At 41.2% G+C, this 17,162-nt stretch overlaps 2 protein-coding genes across 3 annotated transcripts; one reads left to right on the forward strand and one right to left on the reverse strand.

The window, feature by feature from the left end:
* The first annotated feature begins 297 nt into the window (after window positions 1–297).
* On the forward strand, window positions 298–5,176 carry LOC311018620 (uncharacterized protein). Its single transcript, XM_084017655.1, has 12 exons — window positions 298–404; window positions 529–572; window positions 1,367–1,430; window positions 1,522–1,653; window positions 2,538–2,642; window positions 2,727–2,776; window positions 2,874–2,993; window positions 3,115–3,160; window positions 3,280–3,351; window positions 3,522–3,675; window positions 3,801–3,883; window positions 3,973–5,176. Exons 1-12 carry the CDS (start codon window positions 372–374, stop codon window positions 4,123–4,125), a joined length of 1,056 nt encoding a protein of 351 aa, XP_083873781.1. The 5' UTR covers window positions 298–371; the 3' UTR covers window positions 4,126–5,176.
* Window positions 5,177–6,072: 896 nt separating this feature from the next.
* Window positions 6,073–13,025, reverse strand: neto2b (neuropilin (NRP) and tolloid (TLL)-like 2b). Of its 2 annotated transcripts, none has more exons than XM_084018029.1 (12): window positions 12,767–13,025; window positions 11,219–11,275; window positions 10,566–10,710; window positions 9,807–10,055; window positions 9,607–9,654; window positions 9,370–9,497; window positions 9,114–9,215; window positions 8,702–8,828; window positions 8,287–8,400; window positions 7,598–7,728; window positions 7,419–7,508; window positions 6,073–7,348 (listed from the first exon to the last, which is right to left on the reverse strand). In XM_084018029.1, the coding sequence occupies exons 3-12, from the start codon at window positions 10,708–10,710 to the stop codon at window positions 6,899–6,901; spliced, it is 1,584 nt and encodes a 527-aa protein (XP_083874155.1). In that variant the 5' UTR covers window positions 11,219–11,275; window positions 12,767–13,025; the 3' UTR covers window positions 6,073–6,898. The 2 variants fall into 2 exon arrangements, with proteins under 2 accessions (XP_083874155.1, XP_083874154.1); XM_084018028.1 differs by having other exon boundaries at window positions 10,552–10,710; window positions 12,767–13,023.
* Window positions 13,026–17,162: the final 4,137 nt, after the last annotated feature.

The following is a 17,162-nucleotide window of genomic DNA, read 5'->3' on the forward strand; positions in this document are numbered from 1 at the left end:
ATTTGGCAATAAATCTTTTCTGATTCTGATTCTGTATCTGCATGTGTTGTTTTGGTAGGAAAATAGCCTACCAATATCCAAATAGTGGAGTAAAAAATATGTTTCACAGGTTCCATTTAACAAATGACTCAATGTAAGACAATGACAAAGACAAAGAGAAAACTACCTTTTAAAAATGTTGCACCGACCCATCAAGCACACACTCAAAGCAGGTGGAGTCAAAACAGCAGCATGTGACAAGGTGCAGCAGACATATAGAGGTGTGTTTTTATGAGCAAACACATTTTGTGCAAAGGCCTGTTACGGAGACAGGTTATGTAGCAGTGAGAGTGAACAGAGTGTGAGAATAGACTGATTATTGGAGATTCATCATGGAGCTCGATGGTTTACTGAGTGCAGATCAGGTAGGAATAACACGTGTGCATGAATACATTATTTGAAAATGAATAGAGCTTCTTTGAATGAAAACTATTATGAGGCGAATAGTACATTTAACATGATACCATGATTACATTCTGTTTTTTTCAGATTGATGTTCTCTCTACTGAGTACATAGTGTTACTCACTACCAGGTAATATGCTTCCTCGTGCTTTTTCTCTTTCATGTTTCCCTACTGGCAATGAATGATTTCTTTTTTTTTATTATTTAAATCAGGATTTTTATAGCAACCAGATTTTGCCACATAAACATGTTTTAAAATGAGTTGTACGGTAATCCTATCAGCTGAGTAGTAATTTCATAATTTCAGTATTCTAACTGTGGAGAGATTTGCCAAACCAGCCATGCAACAAGTTATAAGAGGCGGGCTTTTGTTTAATCTTTCTGAAATCCTGCAGTGTGTTCTAACCTCAGATGTTTGTTCTGTTAAGCATAATTATTTCAACCATGAAAATGTGGCCAAGTATTCAACACTTAGTTGAAGCTCACAGGATAGTTGTCTCCATTGAAAATGTAAAACTTCCTTCAGTGAGCTCAGTCACCCTGCTGCTATGAACTGCTCTGTTAATGAGTCCCTCGGCTTCTTTCTTTGGCTCGTGACAAAGAAAGTGAAACAATGAGAAGGGCTGGAGAAATTGTGGGAATAAATTCAGTTAGTTAGATTCATGCAGCCAAGAGGATATATATGCCGGAACGTGCGCTCCCTCTTATAGCTTTTTATTTTAGGTGTCACATGTGTGCAATAAACCCTCATTGGCTCGAGTTCAGTGTTGATGTGGTGCCAAATGATCATGATTTAGCAATTTGTGTTTCATTTTGAACCGAATACACATGGTCCAGAAATGTACTAAAATGAATCCAGTGCTGATAAAACATTTGCCCTCTATGGTGTTATTAAATTCTTCACATATTTCTGATTGTCTGTAGTGTGATTGGGAGTTTTTCTGTCCTGGTGGTTTCGATAGTGAGATGGAGGCATCTTAAAGAACAGGTGAGTGAGATGGCATGAATTTATGTATGTATATACAGTATGTATCCATATACACAGCGATACAATGTCCTTTATGTGTATTTGTTTGCAGGTGCACATCCTGGTGCAACTCGCCCTGGCAGACCTCCTGGCTGCTCTGATCCTGCTGTCCACCAGCGTCATTAATAAAGTCAACACTCACAACAGTGTAGCCATCTGCCAATACAGCCTGCCACTGTCACTGGTGAGTAACTTTCACATAGTCAGGCCTCTCATCCCTATAAATGACATCATGTACAAGATTGTTTCCTGGTGGGGGAAGAGGTCACGTCTGAAGTACTTGGATTTTCAGCTTTGAAAATCACGTCACTTTCTCAGTGTCTGATTACATCGCTGCCGGATTTTCCCTGAGTCACACAGCATTGTGACTGAGGCTGAGCAGTAAAATAAGTCAGAACCGCGCGTTCCTTATATTGCATCCATAAAAGACAAGTGGTTTGCTGTTTTGCTTTGCTATGTCTTCAGTTCTGCAACTGTCTCGACATTGTTTCCTCCGTCTGAAAGGTGACATGGTTCATGGTCTAACAACTGAAACATTTTCTCAACTCACATCACATTTAAGAGTTAAGGGCTGAGTAAATGTTGGTTTTACATAAAACAAACATAGAAAAGAATGTATTGTTAGGAATGGAAACTCAGTTTCTTCAGTTCAGATTGTGGCTTTCTTTCAAAATGCAGATATGGAAAATATTTTGTCTTCTAAAAGACCAATATTTAATCAAAGCAAGAATAACTGTCTGTTCACATTTTTGATAGATGAAAACAAAGTGACCCCAATGATTTCATTGGTTTGAGTGATATTTTCAGTTGGCCATAAACCTCGAATTTGAACCTCTTCAAACACACAATTAATAGAGTAGGACAAGGACATCCATCTTTTTATTTGTATTTTGTCCTTTAAAAGTATGCAAACAAAAACGAGCACCTCTCATAACTGTCATAGTGGATCATATTCAAGTGTCATCCTTTCAGCTTCATGATACATATTTTGCATCACTGTCTGTTACGCTACAATAAATAGTCGTACTTGACGGTTGCATATTTGTGCGTTTGTCTATTCCGTTCCAGGCGTTTTATTTCATTTCATTTCTGCTGGTTGTGGTTTACGCATGGAAGTCAAAGAACGCTATCCAAGGCTGGAGGGCGAGACCCACAGAGGATGAGAGCGGACAGGTGAGGCACCGCTTCAATTGTAGAAACGGAAATGCACAAAAAAACAGAGAGGAATAATTAAATATGTATCTTTCTGGTTCACAGAGTTGGCGTAGAAGGAAAATAGCTGCTATACCAGTATATGCCATAGTGTGGTACGTTTTTTAACCATATAGTACCTTTCCAGAATGTATGGACCTCATCCTGGTGTACACAATTTAATCCTGTATCACTGTTTCTCTAATGTCACAGGTTGGTCCCAATCGTAATGTACTTAGTATATGTGCTCACTCCCTTCATAAAACCGGCCATGCTGATTCCAACCGCTGACAGGTCATTGGTCGCCAATAATGGCAGCAAATACTGCACCAGGTGAGCACAAACTTGTTAATTTCCTCCAACGTCACTGATTTCCAATATGTTACAAAGTGAAATAGATCCGCTCACCTGCATTTTTTTAATTTTTATTTATCTCTTTCATTTTGTTTCTCAGTTGTATTTTGTTCTTGCATGTCTGGAAGGATTCCTGCTCTGAGACTGTGAGTAAAAATCTCTTTGTTTTTATTAACAGCATTTGTTTCATTATTATTTCATCTTACTGTATCTGATAGGTATTGTTATTGTATGAGTTCTCTTTACATTGTTTTTTTCTTCCCAGGAACAAATTCATGACACTTTTATCAAAGTGTTTCTTGTCCTCGTTGTGATACCAGTGATGCTGTCTTGCTCCGTAAGTTATAAGCAATCACATTATTCTAAGAAGAATCTGAACATTTTTCATTTGCTTGAAACATTCATGGAAATAAAGTTATGAAGTATAATTTTACAGCGATTTCTAAAGCCTTGAATAGTATATTTACAGGTGTCTACATTGTTATCCTTTATTTGTTCTTGTTTCAGGTCATTTACTATAAGGTTGGTAAATGGTATGAAAGACATGAGCAGGAAGGGCTGTTTCCTGTGGAGGGAGATGGACGTTCAAGAAAGAGATTCAAAAGAACGTTTTCTACAGCTAGAAATATGGTGATAGTCATCTTGTTCTGCTGGGCACCAGGTACACACACACACACACACACACACACACACACACACACACACACACACACACACACACACACACACACACACACACAATGTTACATCTGATGAGGCCTCACTGTATGTTAATTCCTTCTGTAGCTCTGGTCCTCATTCTGCTGTCCACCCTGATGATCTGGACGAACATCAAACAACGCAGTCTGTTTGGAGTTTATATGATTCAGGTACGTTTCAGACGAACACGTTCTTTAAAATGATAATTTCATCAGAGTTGCCTGAGTTGCAGATTCCAGTATTGTTTTATTCATATCAGGCTGCAGGTGTGTCCCTGCAAGGCTTCCTGAACAGCATGGTTTACGCCTGGAGACGGCCCAACTTCACGGAGGCCGTTCTCGGGGAGAATACTCCCCTGGTGGTACACAACCGCCTCGCCTTCTTTGATGAATCACTGGGAAGCTCGTTTTAATCGTTGACTGGAAACGCATCGAAAGACGTTGGTTGTGCTGCAGAAGCAACGTACCTAACAAAATACATAACTGGAGGAAGACTGACAGCATTCCTGCACGTCTCGACTGAAACGCAACACGTTCTCATTTGTGGGATGAAATTGAAAAGAAATAGAACAAAACGATGAAAGACACACAAAGACACTTAAAAAAAAGACTGACAGTGTTTTTCTTCACAGCTCATGAATTGAACAAAGTCACATATAGTAGCATATTTTTTGTATACATGGGGAAAAGTACTTAAGGAGGATTGTATTTATATATGTGCTATTAATGTATTGTTTTATTCAGATTTGAATAATGTCATAGATAATTATGGGCTTATTGTGGAATGTGTTGTCACGTGTATTTATATTAGGCTGCTTTTTAACCAATTGTTTTTTATTATTGACTTGATATTGACTCCCTCAGTATTCTGTATTTTCGAGATGAAAAGCCCGTCAGGGTCGCATCCTCTGCAGTCACCACTGCATCATTTCAGAAGCATGTGTCACCAATTCAAGTTCAGTCTGAGGGGCGTTTTTACGAGGTGGAACAGCGAAGAACGCTGAGTCGCTGCAGACAAGAGAAGGAACACAATATCTGCTTTGTCATCGGTGCAACCACAACTCATAAAGAATAATGTGCAGTTGTGTAAGTGAGGTCACACCTGAGCCATGGACTGTACCTGTTATATGGCTGTTCACAAAGATCAGTACACTCCGATGTTATATTAAACTCCACGGTCGTGTAAAAACACGTGCGTCTGTCTAAGAGTTGATCACCTGACTCACTGATCTATCGCCTTTCTTTGCTGAAGGCCACACAGTCGCCTACAAGGGGATGACGCACCAAACATAAAGGATGTTAAAATCTACCATTTACCCTGCTGAATTAGACAGAGATAACACAATTATCATATATACGAGATGTGTGTGTCCAAAATGAAATAAGTGTTGTTCCATTTTGCAGATCTGTGTGTTCATTAGGATTTCCGTTTGTATGAAGATAAGTTGAGCAAAGATCCCAGATCTAAATCCTTGAGTTGTTTACTGTAATAAAAAGCCATGGAACCTGCATCACTGAGCCTTTTGGCCTCATTTTAATTTCCTTGGAGCGACCCATTATCTGAAGGTACCACAGATATCCCGTCTATTCATGAATATTGTGATAAAAAAATAATGACACACAGAACCAGGGATTCTATTAATCTTGTTGCTTCAAATATAGGGACACCTTATGGTTATCAGGTGCTCATATTTGTATTCTTTTGTCTCTTGTGTAGAAACGAACCAACCAGAGCAAACCTTTTCTTACTGTATTCATTATTATTGAGCAGGGCAAAGACCGCACCCATCATTTAGTGGCAAGACAGCATGTTCATGTTTGTCTCGGTGTGAATGCTTGGTTGATCCATGAATCATCTGCCCAGTGAATTTTCTGAATGTGACAAATGAACCCTGCAGAGTTGCTGACTAAACTGTGAGGCAGCGGCTCAGAAATTAGTTCCTGCATTTCTAAATGCGTTCCGTCTTCCAGCTCAAAGGTTAAGTTATTATTAGTTTGGCACGCTGAACACAAGGCTTTTGCCTTTGACGTGTTTTTGATTCTCATCAACAAACAGTCATCTGTCAAAGGAGTACATTGTTAATGTATGTATAATTACTGACTTGAGGCTACTTTCAGAGCGTGGGTAAAGCAAACGTACAATAACAGCCTCTTCAAGATAACTTTCACTTTAATGTTGATCTCCACAGTCAAACAACTGAACGTGAAACCTCACCCGATCATCATATCACACTGCCAACCTTAAAAGGCATGTTGCACCATGTCATGTAGTTCTCTATCTAACACATGGAACTCAATACAATAAATGAGGAATCAATCTCACCTTGAATTAATTTATTGTCCTTTATTATGATGAGGGGAAAACATCCTACAAGAAAACTGATCACCAATTAAATCAGGTCAACACTTTTACAAGGTCAGAACTGGCGGTCTGTTTGGTTTTTATGTCTCTATGACACAAGGAACCATCAGTTATGTTCGGTGTCGAGCCCAGAATGAAAATGAAACGTAGAATGAGACTTTGCCGATGGCAACAGTTGGGTGCTTTTGGTTGTTGTATAACCAGATTACATCATACTTTCACTGTTAATATTTAAAGGGGAAGTTCCAGCCAGCATACCTGTGTGACACACCTTTAAGAAGAGTCATGATCAACACAAACACCTGCCTCCTGGGAACCAGTGACCAGCTGTTGGCAATGTTATATCTGGTGTTAAAACTGAAGCCACATAAAAAACAAGATGATACTTTTCCTAAAGTAGTGATGCAGAAATGTACATATTGATTTTTTTTTTAAGACAGGCGATAGATTTACCAAAAACTGTGATTTTTAGTGACAATGATTGAAAATATATTTCACCAAAATCTATTTGCTTTGCAGTAAAATGTATTTAACAAAATACATTGATAACAAGAACGATACACACCATTATCATCCGTCTTCACTTTTACACAGATCACAAATACAATAGCAGTCTGTCAGCTGTTTTAGTGTCCGAGAAGTGCCTTGAATTTCATTAAAAAAAAAAAAAAAAAAATCCAGGACAACTATAACAGACCCCATGTTTCACAACCTCACTGTGAAGGAGGCAAGTGGGAAAAAAGTGAAAAAGAGAAGTCAAGGATTGCTTCTTTATAATCACTATTATAATAAGGAAGGGAAGTGAGAGACAACGTCTTTCCTTTTCAGAAGTCCATGGACAAAGATCTTTGCTGTGCCATTTCAAAGTTCCCTCTTCGGCTTCCTGCCCTGCGCACATACACATCATACCTTCCATCTTCCTCCTCCTCTTCGTCCTCCTCCATCACTCTATCCTGCCGCCCCACCACTCTTTCCCCCATACTATGATGGCCCTGCATTCGGCCTGGTTTCATACTAGGCCAGCTCTTCTTCCGCATACTGCTGTTCAAGTCCCGGAGGGGAGGTAAGGTGCTTTGAAGATCCCCTCTGAAAGGGGGAAGCTCCATGGATCCCCTGCCCATGTCATGCGCACCTTGACTGACTTTGATGGAGTTGACGGAAGCCTGAGAGCCACAGTGGTGTTCGTGGATGCAGCGTGAGCCTGATGAGGATCTCCTGAGCGCCTGCAGGGACTGGAGTTCCTCTGACAACTCCCCAATATCCCCCGACATCTCCTAAAAAAAAAGGATGTTGTTTCATAAAGGAAAACCACGGCTAATAATGTATCAGAATATTCAAACTAACCTTGTCTCTGAGAGTAAAGAGTTCATAATGCGGGGGGTCAAACACCTCCTGGAAGTCGCCTCGGAACAGGTTGTTCTTACGTACCAGCACCTAACCACATTGAACACACGTCATTCCTACACCAATATTTTGTGCCATGATAGAAAATAATAACACTAATATAAATGTGACTACATTACCTTCTTCCGTGGCTGTTTAACTTGCACCAGGATGGAGACGATGAGGAGCAGGAGCACCACTCCCGTAGACACACAGATGATTGTCCCATGAGTCTTTGTGATCTGGTGAAAAACACCTTTGCTCTTTTTCTCTGGATGATGACATGAAGGGTGACAAAGAGAGATGAAATATGAGGGACATTTAGAGGCACAGAGAGTACCCTCAGTGAATTTCCTTCTGCCATTCCCATCAGGACAGTCTGTGATTGTGGTTGCCAGGAACAATTCAGACCCTTCACTAAAAGCCAGTTTCGCTGATAAACAGCCCTCTCAATCAATCGAGGTGCTTCAGATCAACTAAACAGCCAAAAAGCCTTAATGATCATTTAGATGGAAAGGCGATGAGATCATTATTTTCCTGCCAAGAGGACATTTTGAAGGAATATTTTGTACTGTCCAACATTCACCGATTTGCACTGCTCTGTGGTATCAGGATAAAAAATTACAATAAAAAAAAAAACGTACTGGCAACATTTGAGAAAAAGAGGTGTGAGGGTTTATTTTACCTCAAGGATCCTCAAGGAGGCTCAGTGTGACACAACAGAGCCCGACACGATATGCATCATATTACATAAACTCATTGTAATACCACACAGCAGAGTTTTTTTTCTCTCAAGGAATTAGAAAGTGCTTTGGCACAGCTGGAGTACCTTTGCAGTTGCCTTCATCCCAGGGAAAGACACAGTTTTGTATGCCGTTGCACACCAGAGAAGTGTTGATGCACATGTTACTGTGGCAAAAGAACGCACTGCCTAAACAGGGTGCTGAAACACAAAGAGGCGTATCAGTTTGTGATGCAAACGGACCATTTATTTAATTAATTATATGGGATCGTGCCCCGGAGCAAAAAAGAAACAATGACTTTACGCTTGCAAAAGAAAGTCAGCCAAGTGTGGTTATTTATTTACCCTAGTTACGGTTGTTATGTTATTATTTAAACAGAAACCATGATCTGACCTAACCCCCCCCCCCCCCCCCCCCCCCCTTTCACAGATGCAAAAACTAAACAAACGCAACACGGGTCAAAATGTCAAATGACAAAAGGTAAAGAATATTCTAACTCACGGTCTGCAAAAGAAGTGAACAGCATCCGGAAGCGGCTGAGACGGCTCGTCTCATCGGCCCACATCCTCACTACTCCCACGCCGGTGTCCAGCATGATGTCATTAGCTACTGTGCTACAAAACTTGGCCTGCAAGAAACCACACACCATTTTCTCGGCTAGTTTTTGGATGTGTAGTCTCGTTGAGGCCATGGTCTGTAGAACAGTTGCTGTATACTTAAGATTCAAATGTAATTAAAGTGAGCGCGTTTGACAAGGAAAGAAGGTAAAACCCTGCTGTGTAGAAGGAGTAAAAAACACTGAACGTATGATTCAACACAGAGTTCAAACTAATAAAGTAATCATATTAAGGTGCTCTGATTTCACAGGCTGCAGTAACACACTGTATATAACACACGTTATAAAATAGATTACCTTGAGGTCCTCGATGGCATTACTGCCATCATAAACAGCCACAAAGTTCTTCTTACATTCATTTGAGTTTTCCATCTGGTATTCCAAGAATCGCAGGTAAATCTGGAATAAGCAGCAAAGAATTTGAATGTTCATTATTCATGTCTTGTTGTGGGAAGGAACGGCTGCATCAAGGACAATAAAAGCCAACGTGCATTCATCGAGGGTTTCGAGAAATTGAAGCTTACAAAAATGTAAAACATGACACATGAAATACCCTGTTGTTTGTTGGGGCTCGTATGGTCCAGATGCAGTCCACTGCCTGGTCTGGCTTCACTTTATAATCCTCCTCCACCTGACTGGAACGGATCAGGCCGTCAGCCCCAGACAGCTCAAACTGACAATCTGACCCAGGGTCGGAGACAAGAGGCAGATAAAACAAAAAAACACATAATATTCTAAAAGATGTACAACTGAAGACACTTGAGTCGGCTGAGCTGTGTGGTTGCACTACCTGGGATGGGGTTTAAGAGTCCTCCGACATGCAAATGAAATTCAGGATCTTTAAGAGGGGACAAGGTGGAGACAGATAGTGAGATACCACACAAGTAGAGATACTTGCTTGGAGACATTTGATCAAAGCGTTATTTAAGAAGACTTGATGAATATTCAATGAGCCATACGAGGACGGATAAAACACGGTGTTCTAATCACCTGCAGTAAAGCTGTACTGGACCAGGAAGCCAGTCCCTTCCAGCTCTTCGTCACTGAAGAAGCGGATCCACATGAAGCGTCCGCTAGAGAGGACGAGTCCGGGACTGGCGGAGCCACAGAAGCGATTGATCAGCGGCGAGAAACTGAAGGGACCATCCCGCACCTCGATGTGGTCGAAGCGACACTCGAATGAGGCTTCGATGTAGAAGGTCTGATCAAACAGCAGCTCTATCCTCTGGCGGGGCAGCGCTGAGGGAAGCAGAGCGCGGTGTCACATCTACCATCGAAGAGGTGATTCGGGGATATAATGCTCCTAGAAATATCTGCTCCTTTGACATTTTTACCCAATAATACCCAATACCCAGTAATAATTATAGGGAAACTGATGCACAAGATGATAACAAGGTGTGATGCATTCTTTGCTGTGCAAGATGTGGAGGAATGCACTGGGAGAAAGTTGTTGCCTGTAAGATACTTTACAACCATAGAGGTAAAGCTTTATCATTGGTCGTAGTAATAAAACACACTAAAAGATAATTATACAAACACCATGAACAACTGATAATGAGCAATGTTAATCTCATTGTTGAAGGAAGGAGGAAAAAACAACATTTTGTAATTTCCTTTCATATCCATCAGAGGAATCTGACCTCATTTGATGTCAAAATATCCTCACACTCGAATCAGAAGGCAGCGTTTTGCACAGCAGTTGAATGGTCAGGCTCGGGTGCATGTTGTTGGTTACCTTCCAGTACGTACAGGCACTCCTTGTTGGGAGGGTACGTCTTCGGGTAGTTTGGGGAGCTGAAGGTGCCTCCTTCATCGTTTCGTGCCCAGTTACCACAGCGATGAGATTGCTGCGGTCGCTGAGAGGGTCTAACCCCTTTTGATCCTGCAGCTCCATCTGTGTGACGGCCAAAAGACGTGAATGATGGGAACATTGTGTGTGCAGTTCATGATATGAAGACAATTGACACCTGGGAGGCAATTGTGTAGCTACTTGTGCAAAAAGATATTGCACGTGCATAAACATATCTGCCTGTGGCTCTCAAAGAACTAAAAATATCTGTTTGAAAAAATTCCAAAATCATGACCTGGCTTCTCAAGACCATAGATCCGGCTCAGGAAACTGCTCACTACAAGGTCTGCGGATTATCTCGAGTAACCGGGTCATGATTTCATGGCACAGAAATTGCTGTTGAGTTATTCACACGGAGCCTGGTGCCACAATAGTCCCATTACATTTGAGAAAAGGCAGTCATCTCCACAACCGATATCTCTGCTAATCAGACGAAAACCATCTAGATTGATGGATAGTATTACGGGTGGGTGGGAAGATCTATGTATTCTTTTGATTTTGGAGTGAACTGTAGCTTACCATCACAGGAGTGCAGAGGATGTATCAATCTTACCTTTAGTCTTTTGTGCCAGAGCAAATCCCTCCTCAATGAACAGGAGAAAGATCCACACTGGAAAGGAAGCCGGCAGTGTGAGTGTGTGAGGAAGTACAATCAAGGAAACAGGAAATAGAGAGAGCTTAGCAGGATTTGTGTCTCAGTGCACTCAGCTGAATCTCTGAATGTATATACCAGGTCAGGCGAGTGCAGTTCAAAAGCTTGACAGGGAGAGAATAAGGACACGCTGCTTCTACCATCTGCTTGTTTAACTCTTCCTCCTACTTTAACATCACTGTCCCCCCCCTTTAAGGTTTATATGTGACACGCTGGATGACAGCAGGAAGGAACCGTTGACAATCTGCTGTCTGCTGTGATACTGTGCAAAGATCTCCAACAGCAAAATTAATAATAAAAAAAAAAGTTTTTGTGTCGTGAAGTCATATCTTGTGCCACATTTGTGTCTATTGCATAAAAAAATGACCTAAATAGAGCATCTCGCCCAAGGGCATCAGGCCACTAAAATGTTGCTTTGAGTTTTCACCAGAGTGGCATGTTGACAGGTTGCTATGAACGTCCACTCACAAAACTGCAAGGCACAAAAGGACAGTTACACAATATGTTTGTTGTATGTAGGGAATAACATGTATGTTGTATGTTGAGACGTTACTAATATCTGTGCTCCGGTGTCGGTTGTTGATGATATGTTGATTGTCTTCTACTTGTATAGAAACTGCTCACATTGGCCTCTAAATGCATATTTTTTTCACCATCTATTGTCTTAAAATCTATTTGAAAAATACCCCCAAAAAATAAAATCTAATCTTCAACCAGAAATGGGAAAGAGGGTTCTGTCCAACTCATTTCTTCTTTCAAAGTAACTGATGGAATATTTAACTCCACTGTCTCCTGCTGACTGTCATTACACTTAATGGAAGAATGAAAGCTTTTTGTGCATTGACTGAATCTATTCCACTGAACCACTTCTACAGAGATCAGTGTGTGTGTGTGCGTGTGTGTGTGTGTGTGTGTGTGTGTGTGTGTGTGTGTGTGTGTGTGTGTGTGCGTGTGTGTGTGTGTGTGTGTGTGTGTGTGTGTGTGTGTGTGTGAGAGAGACAGAGAGAGAGGAGGAACTGAGTTGCCAGCAGCAACCCAAATCCTCAGCTCCAGGCACAGAGCCACCACACGCTGACAGAAGAAAGCGATTTCCCCCCTTTTGATTTTTTTCTTTCTTCCAAAATGTTTCTTTGCTTGTGGCAGAGCGCAGAGCGCGAGGAGGAGCTGTCACTTCAGCACCACGCAGCGTCACACCTCCACACAAAGACATTCGTTTGCCATATTCTCAACCCCTGCAAGTTACGTAGCATTCTGATGTTAGTATTGGAATATTCTGATGTAATACGCAGATTGCTCCTGAAGTATGTGACAAATGTGTCAAGAATCTGCCAAGAAAACGACATCTCGGAGAGAGAAAAAAAAAAAGATTATCAAAGATTACAAACTCCCGCCTCTCTAATTCTCACCAAAACACCCTAAAACCAGCAAGAAGGCATTACAGCCGCTCACCTGCACGCATCCTCTCCGCTGGAGTCCGTTGGTTTGATTTCAAACTTGGCCAACTCCCTCACATCCCTCCTTCAATGGCACGTACTGGCTCACGTTAAAACCCCTGATTTACTGAGTCCAACTTTCACCTTTTCATCCTAATTCCGCTGGTCAAGATGAAAGAAGCTTCCGGGGCAGAAAAAAAAGTGTAAATAACAACTTCTGACTCATCATCAATCATCCCCTATGGAATAATAATGTATTTTTTTTTTTAAAGTCAGATGAGGTCAATTTTCCAGCGAAAGGACGTATTTCCTGCAGAGCTCAAGTCTGAATCTGAGTCTCCAACACATGGATGATGTGTCTGCGGCTGCTCGCGGTTTTAAGATTGGGCTCGGTTGGCGCGAGAGGGGGGGAGAGCTGATTGCGCATGTGCACCGTCATACATGTGGAACTACTGTGGTATGTTCATCCGCTGATTTTGACATAATTATAAATTCCCATGTTGTAAAATGTAATTAGCTGACGGGAAATGGTCGCGCGCGCGCACGCACAAAAGGACACCTGTGCCAAAAAAGCTCACATGAATTAGTCACACATCGCATTCCTGTGCATTTCCATGCTGAGCAGAGAGCAGGTCACATTCCCTGTTGTCTATTCTCATTTTTCTCAAAGGACACACCGATCCTAAAGTCTCACAACGCTGGCTAGAGCTGCAGAAGGATGAACATGGAAGCCAGGGGATGGTTGGGATGGAGACTTTTCTTTCAATCGTTGTCTTTTACCAACTGAACCTGTCACCATGCAGGTCCACTTCCTTATTCATGCCTCTTTAGCTGATTGTAGTGCTTTAAATCAGCGACTTTGCTCCCAGTATGAACAATGTCACGGTGCTCCTGGCAGCTAAAGACACTCTCACTTTGAAAAATGCCAGGGTGCAAACGAGTGATATATCATGATATCCTCACCGTCCTTGCCTTTCACACTCGCACTTAGCATCCATACTAAACCACTTTTATAGTCTCTTTTAAATAAACTGGTACTTATAAGATAAGAAGCATAGGCTTAAATGATCACATGTAAAATCTTAGCTACTGTCATCAGTATTTAGGTTAAAAAAATAGAATATTTCCCTCTGAAATGTATAAGTGAAAATAAAGTATACTCTAAAAATCCAAACTTTAAACCACTGCTCATCCAATCAGTAGATATGATGAGTGATTCCTTTCCAAGTGTGTTCCAAGTTATTTATTCTGATGATCTTACTTCTTTTCCTGCTCCTTTGAATTTCAGTTTTCTCACATAAAACTTGCAAAAACAAATAGAAGTCTGGCAGGAGAATAACGGCAGCAGCCAAACTTCACAAACAACCATGAGCACAAAGTAACTCATTCTATTAGAAAGCCCAGGGGCCGTAGAGTCTCCAAAGTCATCATTATTCAGTAACGTGGGACCAGTTTTGCTTCCGCGGTAACAACCTCGAGGTGGATTTATTTGGCAGGAGATGAACACACTCACCCTGTACAGTATATGCACAACCATCAAGTTGCATCATCTCCTGTGCTTAAAGACGACAATATTTCCTTGCGATTGGCAAAGTGTGAAAGTGTAAAGTTTCAGATGACTGAATCATTCATTTTCTGGGGTGAGTTTGGTTCGGAAGGAATGCTGCAGCACATCCTGAGCTGTGTGACCTTTGAACTGCAGTGAGAAAACAAGAATCAGCTGTTAACGATGACCACATGCCGGAGAACCATCACCGTTTGTTTCCTTTCTGTGCATCTGACTGTCATTCCTCCGGTCTTTTCATAATGAGCATACGTGCACACTGGAAAACTGACACACCTTTGTTTAGAGCACATCAAAAGGTGCAAAAATCTGCATCTGTTGCCATGACAACCATGCCGGTGCCTGCCTGCTTCTTCTGAAGCAATCAGGGACCTAGAAAGCAGAGGTTTAAGGGGGGGTTGAGATAGACAGGGATCAAAGTGGAACAAAGGGGGGGGAAATCTCTATCTGTGATGCTGCTGCTCCTGAAGGGAACGTGCTGTGTTACAGTGAACTCAAACATTTTAAACTTAATGTTTTCTTTGAATCCCCTGTAAGTAGCTGTTATGGTAAAGCTTTTGTAAAGAGATGTCATGTAGTTCAGTTTATTTGGCAGAAGGAATAAGATTAAGAAACATAATACGAATATAAAAATTAATCTGCAGGTCCCGAGGTGTCCTTGAGGCCTTTCATTTCTCTGCACGTCACAGCAAACATCTCCTGAATAAAGTGGTTTGTAAAACAAGTCTTCAATGTGCTGTGTGTGTGTGTGTGTGTGTGTGTGTGTGTGTGTGTGTGTGTGTGTGTGTGTGTGTGTGTGTGTGTGTGTGTGTGTGTGTGTGTGTGTGTGTGTGTGTGTGTGTGGACTCCTTATATTAAGCCTTATATTCCACATAAACAAGTTGTGCATGTTATTCTTCTTTCTTCTTGTACTTAATAAAAAAAGCAACTGCGGCTTTGTAGGAAATTATGCAAAACATTTCATCTCATCTCAACCAAATCTCTGGGACAGCGAAATATGGACTGTGTTTGTGAGGTTGTTTTTGCTCTCACCCGTCAAATAACACAAACCGCAGACAGAAAAGTGGAACTAAAGTAGGATAATGAATCCCAAACTGCCCAGGATTGTAATTAGCATTTTGATTGGAGTCTTAACCAGGCAATTGATTGCTCTTATTAGCGTGTGCTTGGGGATCAAATTAACAACTTTAATTTGGCAGAGTCTACAGTCGAGTGAGCCAGGTGACATTACTGGCTGAAATCCACTTCCACTCTCTCCGTTCTCTCTTTTTTTTGTTCCTATCGTGAAATGAATGCATGTCTGTTGTCTCTAAAATAACAAACTTTCAAGAAAAGGGTCATCTTTACAAGTCAGGGACAGTTCAACAGCAACAATAACAACATAAGATGTCCCAGTGGCTTCTTTATAATAATCATTTCCAGTAGCAAATGCACTGTGTTCATGCTGAATGCTTGCTGGTGTTGCTGGATCTGCTCGGTGCAGTAAAAACACAACAGATTATCACATTTAGATGAAAAGCACTTTTATCAGCTTCCTAGGAAAAAGTCATTAAGATACCAAGAGGCTGTGATTGGCAGGAAATCCCTGTGGATTTGGCCTATTACTGCTGATGAGGAACCACAGTAGCCTACAAGTCCCAAGTTTAATAGGGTGGAACAGATTACTGCATCCCAGGGACTTCTCATTCATCACCATTGATTTGTGTGCGTTTATGTGAGCACAACAGACTTTATTGCCTTTGCTGGCGCCATGGGCATCCGATGCTACAACTGTAGATTATGTCACATGTAATCACCCTCATGCACGGCCCACTGTGTTAAATCCTTCACTTAGCTGAGGAGACAAAAACAGGTTATTGAGTGGAGCAATGGTGGCCTTTTCCTTCGGTGTACCTACAGCATAATTCACTTTTTCTTTAAAGATAAACACGATCTGAAATCTGACTTGAAATGTAATCATCCCCATGGATGATTCCTTACATAATAGTCAGCTTAAAGTTCAAGGCCAGGAGCCCCCCGGTCACTGAGCTGACACAAATATCCTATTTCTGGACAGATTTAGACATATGCAATATCATGGAGGAGGAAGAGCTGACGCTAAACTCCATTCCTGTCTGGCAACAGATTAGATGGAGCAAGAAAGGGAAGAAAAATTATCTCATTTGAATGTCAAGAAAACGACGATACTATAAGCCATCAAAACAACCCAATGCGAAAAAGAACGTCTTGAAGTTTGGGTCATTATTAAATATATGAGAAAACTAACACCCCATTTCACTTTCCAGTCTCGTGTCTTTGGGTCATTTATTTAATGCTCAATGGTTGCTGCCATGGAGTTACCGTTAAACAGTTCACCTCATTAGACTAAATTATTCAAGACTTTCACGTCAACAACAGATAATCTTGAACTGCATTTCCTGAGATTTCTTTACAAATAGAAACAGCCTAAAATATGACCTTATAATGAAACAGATTTAAAACAAATAAATCTGCCCAGTAGTAGCTCCAGTCGTCTCTTCCTCAGACTCATATTCATGATGGTGATTTCATGTCTCTAACAACAGATGACATCAGTCCCTTCTTGACCAGAGGAATCTCTTCATTCAATTTAAAGATTCAGATTTTCCTAAATCTTGCTCTCTTATGCCATATGGCCAATCACAACAAGCGTTTCTAGGACAGATGGCCAATGGTAATGACCTTTACTCAAAGCAGGGTTAAGCCTAAGAAGACAACTAGAAGATTAGTCTGGTTCTCACCAATTAGGGCCCTCAGAGTCAGAAAGGAAACGAAGAGGAGCCCTCTGGAAAGGATAAGATAAAAGGGAAAATTATTGAATTGTATTAGT

This window comes from Eutrigla gurnardus, assembly GCF_963514095.1.
Source record: "Eutrigla gurnardus genome assembly, chromosome: 9".
NCBI lineage: Eukaryota > Metazoa > Chordata > Actinopteri > Perciformes > Triglidae > Eutrigla > Eutrigla gurnardus.

Bases quoted from the DNA above. Each gene is read 5' to 3' on its own strand.
- LOC311018620 (XM_084017655.1), top strand. From the start codon at position 372: ATGGAGCTCGATGGTTTACTGAGTGCAGATCAG. The intron at 405-528 runs GTAGGAATAACA...TGTTTTTTTCAG, and splicing joins GTTTACTGAGTGCAGATCAG to ATTGATGTTCTCTCTACTGA. The intron at 3,352-3,521 runs GTAAGTTATAAG...TTCTTGTTTCAG, and splicing joins CAGTGATGCTGTCTTGCTCC to GTCATTTACTATAAGGTTGG.
- neto2b (XM_084018028.1), bottom strand. The intron at 10,711-11,218 runs GTAAGATTGATA...GCCGTCACACAG, and splicing joins TCTGGCACAAAAGACTAAAG to ATGGAGCTGCAGGATCAAAA. The intron at 10,056-10,551 runs GTAACCAACAAC...TGCTTCCCTCAG, and splicing joins GTGCCTGTACGTACTGGAAG to CGCTGCCCCGCCAGAGGATA.